Source organism: Lissotriton helveticus, chromosome 2_1 (assembly GCF_964261635.1).
Source record: "Lissotriton helveticus chromosome 2_1, aLisHel1.1, whole genome shotgun sequence".
In the NCBI taxonomy this organism is placed as follows: domain Eukaryota; kingdom Metazoa; phylum Chordata; class Amphibia; order Caudata; family Salamandridae; genus Lissotriton; species Lissotriton helveticus.
In genome coordinates, this window is record NC_136059.1 from 613,864,020 (window position 1) to 613,876,139 (window position 12,120).

General features: G+C 44.8%; 1 protein-coding gene across 1 annotated transcript in view; it reads left to right on the top strand.

The window, feature by feature from the left end:
- LOC144819448 (V-type proton ATPase subunit S1-like protein) overlaps positions 1 to 12,120 on the top strand; it is a 183,119-nt gene that overhangs the window by 60,037 nt on the left and 110,962 nt on the right. Inside the window, exons 2-3 of the mRNA XM_078677334.1 lie at positions 11,752 to 11,792; positions 11,876 to 11,937. Coding sequence (XP_078533460.1) covers positions 11,752 to 11,792; positions 11,876 to 11,937 — 103 coding nt within the window. The remainder of the gene's footprint in view (positions 1 to 11,751; positions 11,793 to 11,875; positions 11,938 to 12,120) is intronic.

Genomic DNA, 12,120 nt, shown 5'->3' on the forward strand with positions numbered 1-12,120 from the left:
ATCATCAATAAATCTGACCCACAGCAAGACATGATCCGTCCATTGGTCCAGGGGACCGCCCCTGACCACCCGCTCGTCCCACCAGCCAAGATGTAAATTAGCATAACTGGGGGCAAAGCAGGTGCCCATCGCGGTCCCCCTTTCCTGCAGGTAGAGATCATCACCAAATAAAAAGATGTTCTTAGTGAGGCACCACTCCATGAGTTCTAAAATCATGGTGTTTTGAGCGGCAAACCGTGCTGGTCTCCTACCCAGGTAATACTCACTTGCTCTTAATCCGTCTACATGTCTTATGCTAGTATACAGAGTGGAAATATCTAGCGTTAACAGCACCATAGTTTCGGCATCCCAATTGATATCATAGATACATTTCAGAAAAATCTGTTGAATCCTTAATGTATGATGGTAATGATCTGACTATTGGGTTGAGAAAATAATCACTATAGCGGGAAACATTCTCAAATAGACTGCCACAGGATGAGATAATGGGTCTCCCTGGTGGACTAGTGGGGTGTTTGTGTATTTTCGGGAGCATATAAAATACCGGGACTGTTGGTTTCTCCCTTTTAATGAATTTATGTTCATCCCAGCTAAGAAGCCCTGTGTCTCTCCAGGTATCTAGTCTGCCAAAGAACTCCGCCATTACCTTGTCATATTCTTTGGGACCGATTTTACTATGACAGCTACAATCTTGTAGTTGGTTCAATGCCTCTTTCTTATATTGCTCCCTACCCCAAAGTACAATATTCCGTCCTTTATCTGAGGGTTTTATTAAGAGTTCGTCTTCATCCTGTAGCTTCTTCACAGTCTTATGAAACATTGCTTTCTTCGGGTCTACTCTCCGTTTTTTCTGGTTTTCCGCTAAATACAGGTCCTTAAGATCCTTAGTTACGTTTTCCCCAAATAAATCCAAATTGTCTCTTACAGTCTGTGGAACAAATCTGGAAGGTGCCCTAAATGGTGTGTGATCACTTTGATTCAGGCCAGATGCAGTTCCCATTGCCACCTCAGTTTCACATTGATCAGTATCATCTAGTAGAGTTCTTATGTTTTCAACGGCTGGTATATCATTGACGTTTAGGAAAATGCTGTTGTTTGTAGGGATATTACTTGATATTTCTGCTGGAGGTTTGTTAGTACTCTTCTGTCCTGCGTGTAATTTTGATATATATCACCCTTTGGTAAAAAGATGAAATCGGCATTCCTGTGGGTTTCACTTCAGTCTATTACATGAGTGATACCATTATATAGGTTTGTGGATACTTAGGAAACTAGGAACTACTGTAGCCCTGACTCTTTGAAATTGTGCACTTTACTAATTGTGGTATTTACAGATTTTTTTGGATTCCTGCTTTTTTAAAGTTTAAATTTAACACTCAGGTAGAATTTCAACTGTGGTAATGTATTAATATTTTCGCTTCTTGTTTTTAGCCTTAAAAATTACTGTACGGCATGAAACGCTTATTGACTAAATTAGATATAAAATGCTCGCACAAGTGTTTGCTGACTTTCTCTGTATGCAAGATTAGCAATTAAACCTGCCTTAAAATGTGCCACTAACATAATGTAACCGTGCCCAAATAAGTTATCAATTGTCAGAAGCAAAGGGCAGACGACTTTCGGTTTAAAACATTTCATATACACAGTTGGATGCTCTTTGAAAATTGTAGATGATATCTGTTTTTATCTTCTAGCTATCCTTTCTCATTATGCATAGCATACTAGGTAACAGGTAGGAGACATTAATAGGAGTTAATTGTGAACCTTGCCAGGAATGTAATGGATTTAGTAAGTACACTTCACCAGCTAACCCTAATGTGTTTATAGATTCATAATACTAAAAGAGCTAGAAAATGTATATACAAATTAATTTAAAAAAATGATAATTTGCCTTAGGTATTAACATGAAAATGCACTTTAAAATGGCACATAGTCGAAATGCGCACCAGGCATCCATATTCACTGGCAGACTGCTGTTGAATTTTCCTTTAATGAAGGCTTTAGAAATTGCTGAATCATTGCCAAATGTATTTGATTACTTGACCTTAATGTGATCTGGTTAGATTTTGTCATAGTTGCAGAATGTTCAGAGTTTATAAAATGTGCTCCTTTCTTAAGCCACATATTCTCGATGTACTTAGATTGAACCTCCTATTTAGCCCGTGTTCACATAATACTGAATAGAGAATCACTCATTTTAACAAAGATGCTTACTTATATGAAATAGAAAAGCTATTACTTAACTTGAAATCTGGCAGTAAATGTTTCTGTCTCTAGTGTTGTTCATTGTTACTCAGTGAAATATTGAAAAAATTATAGAATAGACACTGCAATAAACTTCTCTGGAAACCAAAGTTAGATGTTTCCAGCTGTACAAATGTTTAGTGATATCTGTTACATATTTGATAGTAGACTGTGAACTCCGTTTGTTTTTCGCGGGAAAGGTAGAACGAAGCTGCTCAGCATCAAAAGATGTCCTCTCACTGGACTGGAGTGACCTGATCCACAACATTGTTGTCTGCATGTTTTCTTGTCTTTTATATTACTGAGTGATTCGAGTTAAATTCAGAGTCTCTCACTTTCCCATGCTACCAGAGCTTTTCCTTTATAGGATCTGCGATTTGCTGAAAGCTGCTGCTGATGGCTACTAATGTTGCCTGCCACTTTGGAGGTGATGCCACCTCTATTTTTCTATCCTGATGGGTATAGATACTGCTGCATCTGCTTTCCCTAAATCCCTGATGAGGCATATTTTGAGACAATTTGCTACTGCAACTGTATGCTGATGCTCTTTTGAAGATTGAGACGTGGCTGAGTTTCATGAAATATATTCAAAGTGCTCCCTGAAATATGGTCAAGCCCATCCTGTTTTTTAGGGACCAGGATGAGACCTGATGATGAAGCATTCAACTACTAGACTGGGCGAATGATCTAATGAAGAAAAATAATTAAAAAAAATCTTTGCCAGCAGGGTGCTTGAATAGAAGTCAAATATTTTCCTCATAGCAAACGAGTTTGGTATGGGATACTTTTTATGAAGCACAAGTTCGACTAGGGAGAGTGTATCTCATTTCTCATTTATTGAAAAGTTTCTCTTTACTTCCCCATTCAGGCTTATGTTTGATAGTATTTTCTTAACCTGGTCTGATTTCCAAACTTAAGTCTTCAGCTGTTGCTGGATATGTTTATCAATTGCATATATTTGAAATTCTTGACAGTATTGTTCAGTGAGTTGTTCTAAAAGGGTAAGTGTAAAATGTTGAATAGAATGGGTGATAAAGAAGAGCCTTGATGGATAAACAAATGATCATCTCCTTGGCGATGGTAATCCAGTTGCCTGTTAACCATGTTTCTATAAGCCTACATTATTAGACACAAACTTTCTTCTATCACCGTAAGAGTGTCAAGTGGGTGTTTATGGGCTGATTTTGTGCCAGTAAATCCCATTGTGTTTGACAGCATGGGTTTGCTATCAGTGTGCTTCTGCCTTCTGAGTGTATTTTGGCTGGGGTTGGGCCTTGTGGCTAACCTGATCTTAGTGTGGACCTCTTTCGGGCAATGCTAATCACTCAAGATGAGGCGCATTTGAGAGTACCCTGGATCTTATGCTTGGGCACCAGGAACATCCCCAGACTGTGAACCTTAATGGATGACATCATATTTGCCTTTAAATTGGATTCATTTTTGGGATGTCTTGGGGTAGGTTTTGAAATGGTCCGTAGAGTGTAGGATTCTCTTTTTGTCATACACCTTTAATACAGTGTTAGTTTACTATTCCAGAACATTCTTACTCAGTCTTTTCTTAGGTGAATTGTAGTTTCTGCTTGTCCCCCTATTGTGTTATTCATGATATTGCACTGCTCTTGTGATTTTCTGTCCTGCTAATTTGCTGTGCTGGGTCTTCCTTGTATATATTTCTGTAGAGTATGAGAGGTATCTGGAATATTTGGTCTCAACTAAATTCTGTTTTAATTCAGCTTGATGATCTGACAAAAGGAGTTTGTTTTTTTAATGGGTGTCTTAGTCCTCTATTGAGGGTTGGTGCCTGTTTTGCCAATTGTGCTTGCAGCCTTACAACCTAGACTGAATGTCCCCAGTAGGCCTCATGTCATTTAGGTGACAGCTTGTCTTGATTCAAATGGAATGGTTGTTCTCATTTTCTTCAGGTTTTGGAGTGCCTTTTGAACTGTATCAGGGTTGTCTGCATCATGCCTGTTCTAATGTCATAGACATTATCGAATATTTCCTTTAGTTGGGCATGATTTCTGGCATATCAAGCCTGCTTCTGCCTTTATGCCAGTGATTTATATGATTGTGTTTCATAGAACATGTATTTCTAAGCACTGGTGTCTGGTGGGAAACCTCTAATACAACACAGGCATTACAACATAGTGCCTTTACATGGTAGTCAGTACCATGACTGCGATGTTACCACGAGTTCCATTAAAATGCAAGTCATTACAACGACTTACTTTAGGGAATGTGATCTTGTACTGGTGTTAGATTGTAAGTCCAACACCTTCCCTACTGATACATCAACTGGAGTTGGAATAATAATTTAAACTATTCCAAAGTTCAGCCTGCCCTAAAGCAAGTTGTTGTAATGACTTGAGTTTTAATTTGGGGTAACGATACAGTTGTGGAATAGACTGCGTTGTTGAGCCATGCATGGTTTTAGCATGCACGGTAACAGATACTATTCGTGTCTGGTATGTAGAATAGAATCTCGTCTGTGTTTTTTATTCACTTAGCAATGGAGTACAGTCGAACGGAAAGGATTTGGGTGCCTTTCAGTAGATCCATCAAGTAATCCGGACTTATAAAGTGTAGCTAATCACCCCTGAGGGTATCCAGGCCCTGAGAACGCTGCTGCTGGAGAAGGTTCAGTTGAACACATTTTTTTCAAAAGTACAAAACCCACAGATATGGTAATTAGTACTATTTTTCAACGTCAACTGAAGCAACCTGGTGACATTTTTGCAGCCTTCTCCCTGTGAGGTAATTAACCACCCTCAATGTGTTTGAATTATCTTGCTTGTAAGATGGACATCTAATCTTTTTAACCCACAGCAGTTATCTACCTACTACTGATAATCTCTTGGACGCTTTATAGTAGGATGTTTCAACATCCTAACCATATACATGGTAATACTGAGAGTATGCCTCTCCTGTATTTGCTTAGTTGGAGTGCACAGATGCCCAGCCGTGGCCCATGCAGGTAAGAGCGGTGGGGCGGTGGGGCTGTGTGGTGGGGGATTTGATGACAAGTGAAAATTAAATAATGAATTTTCCCTGTCGAAATATCCCCCCCACCTGGCCCCACCACTCTTACCTGCCCGGGTCGTACCTGCAGATAACACTACTCTATTTGATTCCCAGAAATTCTCCACTGATTGAACAAAGGAGTCAATATCTTCCAGAAGTGAATGGCGTGTATAAAAGCCTTTGTATAATGATGGGTTTGACAGGTTAGCAGTCCTGTCATTCTCCCAGCGAGAGGCCGGAAGGGTGGCACTCACACCTTTGGGCCAGGCGTGGCCCGAGGCTATCAATAAAGAAGGGAATGACCTCTTGTGGTCATTGACCCACTAATCAATAGCATTGCCTCTATGTCTGATTATTGCCCTCACTGCGCAGTGTATTAGGCCTGCCCTACTACCTCACGAAACTTGCGGCGAGACGGAAACGGGCTTATCAGCCAACAACTGCAGAGGTCACCACCTGGTGGCATCCACCCCTTAGCAGCAAGGGCAAAGCTGCCCGAGTACTGTGCCCGGTGACGGTGCTCTCTACAGCTGGAGACGCGTCATCATGTGACCGGCAACCCCTCCACCTACGAAGCAGGTAGGATCAGCTTTCACCCGCCGAGCACCATTCTGCTCCGCTCTGCCCCCAGGAACTGTCCTGCCACGTGCACGCTTATCCAGAGTGCCCAGGCCCAGCAGCGGCAGCCGGCCTACCGCGAGCCAAGACGCCCGGCAGGGCGCCACGCCCCTACATGTGCCTGACACCTGTGCTGCAGGAGGAGAGGCACCACCAGGCCCAGTGAGGGAAAGAGGCCGAGTGCCTACAAGGGGCAAGAGCAGCTCAGGATGAAAAGAAGAAAGAAAGAAAAATAAACAACCATTGGGAAGTGCAAGGGTAAAGGAAAGAAGTCAAAAGGACAGGAAGGAGAGGAGTGAGAACAGGCGCACAAAGGCTGAGGAAACATAAGGAAAGAGAAAGGAAAAGCAGAGGACAGGAAGAAATCAATATAACAATACACAGAGTCCAGGTGATGGTGATACCACCTATAAAGGTCCACACATGGGGGAGGAAGAGAATGCAGCCCTGCAACCCAGCCACATGGTCATTCAGCACGCCCTTAACGGCGTACTACCCCCGTTTAGTGAGTTCGCTGACTCCACCACAGCATCCCTACAGTGGAAGACGTGGTTAGGACGCCTGGAAAACTACTTGTGGCGACAAGAGAGACAGAAGGTGCGGTCAAACAGTTGCTACGCCTTCATTATGCAGGAGAGGAAGTGTACCTCCTGTTCAAACATCTCCCGAACCCAGGAGCACCTATTGATTATGATGCCGCTGTAACAGCGCTCATCACGCACTTCGATCTGCAATTGAATCCGGATTTCGAGCGATATAAACTGCGTCAGGCCCGACAGAGCGAAGGAGAGTCAATTGACTCTTTGTACACTCATTTGCAATAGCTCGCAAGAACATACACAACCGACGACCGACCCAAAGAAGAGATTCATGCCCATATAATCCAGGGGTGCCGCAGCAAGATGCTACAGGGGCTGATCTGTGACAACCAAACAAAGCCCTGGATGAAATACTGGTCCTAGCCTGGACATATGACCTCTCGGCGGCAAGGGCGGATGAGATGGACCTAGCCCTGACACGAGCACCAGAGAGAAGCGTGACTGTCAAGACTGAGCGAGCCGATACTGTGAGAACCTGAGACAGAGGGAGTGGACAGAGAGGCCGTCCACCTCAAACCTGTTCCCTAAACAATAACTCCTACAGTCCTACACTCAGCTACCTCTTCCTAAACAATAAGTCCTACTTTCAGCCAACTCACCATGATAATTGCTACGAGCGCCTTGATATCCCTCGGGATTAATGCTGCGCTTTATAAATAAACAAAATAAAAAAATAAAGCCCCGAAAGGGAAGTGCGGGTACTGTGGGCGAGAAGAACACCCCATCAAAGAGTGCCCAGCGCAAGGCTGAATGTGCGCCCACTGTAGAATCCCGAATCATTTTGCATCGGTATGCCAGAAGAAGAATCATAGGAGAGACAACCAGAGCGACAAGCCCATAAGGAAAATGGTGCGCCAACTGTCGAACGCCACGTTCGCGCCCGGGAGCATTGCAAAGGGAAACGTGCAGGCCTTGTACAGAGTTAAAGATACATCAACAGAAGACGAAGGTGAGGATGAAAAATATCTAGTCTCTTTCACCCAGGGACTGAAGAAGCGAAGAAGGCCCCAACCCTGGTGTACTGTGAAGATAGCCGGGTCAGACGTTAAGGCTGTCATCGACACAGGAGCCTCCGTAAACGTCATGGGGGTCCAGCAATACAACGGACTACACCCCAGGCCCATGCTAGTACCCATCAAGACAAAGATCTTTACATACGTCAGTCAATCACCTCTGCCACAACGAGGGAAGATGACTGTACCGATCCAGTCAGAAGACCACGAAAATGTCGCAAGCGTCCATGTCACCAACCAAGAGGCTGATATACTACTTTGCAGTCACGCAGCGGGCATCTAGGCCTGGTGACTTTCGCAAGAAGGGTGCAAGTCGACCAAACAGATGTACTGGAAAACCTTGGGAGCCTCTTTGAGGGCTTAGGGTGCATCAAACAACCTCCTGTGAAGTTACATATTGATCCCTCGGTGACCCTGATGGTACTCTGCCGTAGACAAATCCCTTTGCACCTCAGCCACTGGTGGAGCAGGAATTACAGAAGCTTGAAGTAAGGAGTAATTGAGAGAGTTTTGTGGCCAACCCTCTGGGTGTCTCCTATGGTTATCGCAGAGAAACCTCGTCGACCGGGACAAATTAGACTATGCATAGATATGCGCCTCCCCAAATAGGCCATCCAGAGGGAGCTCCACATCACACCAACAATGGGCGAAATAGTGTCTGACGTCGATGGATTCCAGGGTTGTCAAACCTAGACCTAAATGCGGGGTACCACCAACTAGTACTGGCAGAAGAGAGTAGATACATTACAACGTTCAGCACCCATCTGGGTCTGAGGCACTACAAGCGCCTCGACTTTGGGATATCCTCAGTCGCAGAGGAGTTCCAGGACTCAATATGAGAAATCCTGATGGGACTGCCAGGTGTACTAAACGTCTTCTCTTTCACTCCCCCACGGTGGACGAGAATATCAGCATCTCCGAGGCACCCTCAAACACCTCCAAGACAATGGGGTCACTCTAAACCAGGAGAAGTGCCTATTCTTCCAACAAGAAATTTCTGGGGGGTGGCCACGTACTGTGGCTGTTTCATTCCAGACCCCGTCACCATCGCGGAACCATTAAGGAACCTCACACGAGTAGACACCAAGTGGAAGTGGGAACAACAATAGGAAGCAGCATTCCAGACTATCAAGAGTGCTCTCCTTGACAACACCACCCTGATGTACTTCAACCCTGCCAAGCACATTGATCTCCTTGTAGATGCAAGCCTGGTGGGCTTAGGAGCAGTAGTGGCACAAAACAAGAAAGATGGGCTGCACTGGTGTTCGCCTGCAAGTCTCTCTCACCCACCTAAGCACGATACGCCCAAATAGAGAGGGAGGCTCTAGCCATAAGGTAGGCATGCAGGCACTTCCACCTTTATGTCTGCGGCTAACCCTTCAAGGTCATCACCGACCACCAGCCTCTGGTACCCCTCTTCAAAGGATCAGTGTCTCATCCACCCTCTTGGATTGAGCATTGGGCCATCGGTCTGAAGCAGTATCAGATGGAGGTGATCTATCGACCAGGTGCGAAGAACTCGGCAGAAGGCTACGAGAAGCCAAAGCAATGGAGGCGCACATCAACATGATCTCTGTGGCTGCATGCCCTAAGGCCCTAACCTTAGCAGACATTGCGAAAGCAGCAGAAGCTGACACAGTCATGATCAAGGTGCGCAACACTGTCCAAAGGGGAGAGTGGCTGCAAGTCCTAATGGACGCTAACGACTAGTCAGGCCAGGAGAAAGAACACCTCACCAAGATCTGGAGAGTACGGAATGAGCTAAGTGTGTGTCCCAGGATGGAATCCTGTTGCGGGGGTCCCACATTGTAGTCCCAGCAGCCCTACATTACCACGCCACCCAGCTGGCTCATGGAGGACACCGAGGGACCATGAAAATGAAAGCCCGAATGCAAGAGAATATTTGGTTCCCAGGACTGGAGGAACAAGTGGAAGGGATCGTGAGATGGTGTCCAGCCTGCCAACCGACCAGTGCTCCAGAGCGCCCGGCTCACCTTCAGGCAGAAGAGCCCACGAAGACACCATGGGAAAAAAATAAGCATAGATTTCGGGAGTTTTCCGGATGGCAGAATGACATTGGTTTTAATGGACAGCTATTCGAAATACTCTGTGGTCAAAGTCATCAGCTCCTCCGCATTCACCCGAGAAGCCCCCGTACTGGAAAAGGTGTTTGCAATGTTCGGATGCCTTGACAAGGTCAAGAGCGACAATGGACCCCCTTTTCAAGGAGGGGAGTTTTGCGAGTTTATGCGACTTCATGGAGTATGGAATCCCCGGATCACCCCCAGTGCCCGCAAGCAAATGGCGAAATCGAAAGGTTTATGCGAACGGTCAACAAGACGCTGCGGATCGCCAGCGCTGAATGCCCAGACCCAGAAGGCCAACTACAGCTGTTTCTGTGGGATTACCGAAGCACACCACACAGCACCACCCAACAAGCGCCCGGGATGCTCATGTTCAAAGAACCACGGAGAGACACCATCCCTGTGTGTCCTGGCTTAACACCCCCCACATATAACGAGAAGGAAGCCCAAGAACGTCGAGAACGGCAGAATCGGGCAGCCAGCCATAAGAGAAGATCCAGGCATGCAGGTTTGCAACCAGGGGATCGGGTGATCATCCAGGACAGGAGGCCCGGGTGAAAATTCCGGACTCCATATGAACTGGGTCACTGGACAGTGAGGGATGTCAAAAGGACCATGGTGACCACGGAGAGAGAGGGAGAAACGGTGTCCAGGAATGTCTCCTGGTTAAAAGAAGTGGAAAGAGAGCCCTTGACCCCAGCTAGAGAAGACAACGTCGCAAGGAGTGAGGGAGGACCAGGGGCCGACGAAAGCAACCGGCGGGACGACCAGCTGGATGCCCAACCCCCACCATTGGTTGAGGCTGCCCCAACACCGGGAAAAGCGAACCCTTAGGCAGCCAAATGCCTAGATGGCCAAGGTTGGCACCCCAGGTACCGCTTGCGAGAAAATCCCCACCCAAGCTCTCGGCTGAGACACTTTGCAAGTCATACCACGAGCCACTGTCTGAAGAAAAGAAAAAGAGATTGAGTTGAGATGGGATGTGACAGGTTAGCAGTCCTGTTGTTCTCCCCGTGAGAGGCCGGAAGTGTCGCACTCACACCTTCGGGCCAGGCGTGGCCCGAGGCTATAAATAAAGGAGGGAATGGCCGCTCGTGGTCATTGGCCCACTAATCAATAGCATTGCCCCTGTGTCTGATTATTTCCCTCACTGCGTAGTGTATTAGACCTGCCCTACTACCTCACAACAGTGGGTTAGAAAGTGTTCCTGTTGGTTCCACACAGCAGTACCTGATACTATATACACTATACAATATTTGGTCATTTTTTGTTAGATACCAGCCAGGAAGATCTCGCAACTTGAATGCACTTTGTATGTCTGCAACATTGTCCACCATTATCAATCAAAAGAAGATACAGTGATTGGTCTGTTACGAAATAAAAGCAACTGATCGCCCCATTCTCTTAAAAACATTTGGATTACGTTGTGCTTTATCAATATATTTGCATTTCACTATGCCTGAGGATGTGAATTAGATTTTTCATTCTGCTGGAGAAAGAACTTGAGCTAGTAGGTGATTGGAGATTCTCTTTATGTGGGCTTTCCTTGCACTCATTGTTAATGACGTAACTGAGGTTTTACAGGACGTGACTGATGCTGCCACCAGATGCTTATAAAATGACAATTGAAATGCAGGTCTATGTGGATCTTACACAGAAACCATCAATAGTGTCATAGTCGCATATTCATAGGAGGGTAAAGGCGAACGATTTCTCGTGCTCGGTGGCAGTCCCTGTCTCGTTGCACTCACTTGGTGGCTAATGCAGGCAGATAAACGGGAATTTACACTTCTTTCCACCTATAAGCTCCTCTAACTAGGTGTTAAGTGGAGATTAGCCTTCCCGCCGCTTTGCATTAGAGTTAAGCCAATTCTTTTCCTTTTTGTCTTTCAAGGGCAAGATAAATTCAAAGCCAAATGGTCATATTTTTGTGTGGTGTATATTGTGCTTTGATGCATCTAGCGCAGTAATCATGAAACGTATGCACTCTTCATTTAATGATTTATATCCTATAAAAACCTGAAAAATAGATAATACATTTATTTTTTGATGGCTGCTAGGGTTAATTTCCGCATGTGGGTCAGCAATTCATCAAAAATGTACACCAAATATGGTTTAAAAGAAATATATCTTATTGAGAGTCAGAATTTCACTTTTCCACTTTTATTACAGCTCACAAGTGGATTTGGAGAAACAGCCGCTTGGAACAAATGGTAAGACATGCAATTTTCAAATTATGCTTGTGCTGTTAAGTGCAAATTCCCAGATGTTAAAACATACACTGTTCCTTTCGCAGGCCAAATTAAGAACGACGGAGTTAAAACAAAACAGTGGCAAAAGCAAGTTGCAGTTATACAGGTTAGAAAAAATATATATACACGTTTAGTGAAATGCTTATTCGTGCTAAAGTTATGTACATTTTAGAAAAAAGCGCATTTGCTGTGATGATTTTTATTATTTTTCTGAAAGTGTATTCAGAAGGTGTAGAAATGATGTGATGTGTTTTATTTTCGCATTTGTAAAAACATATCGGCATTTATG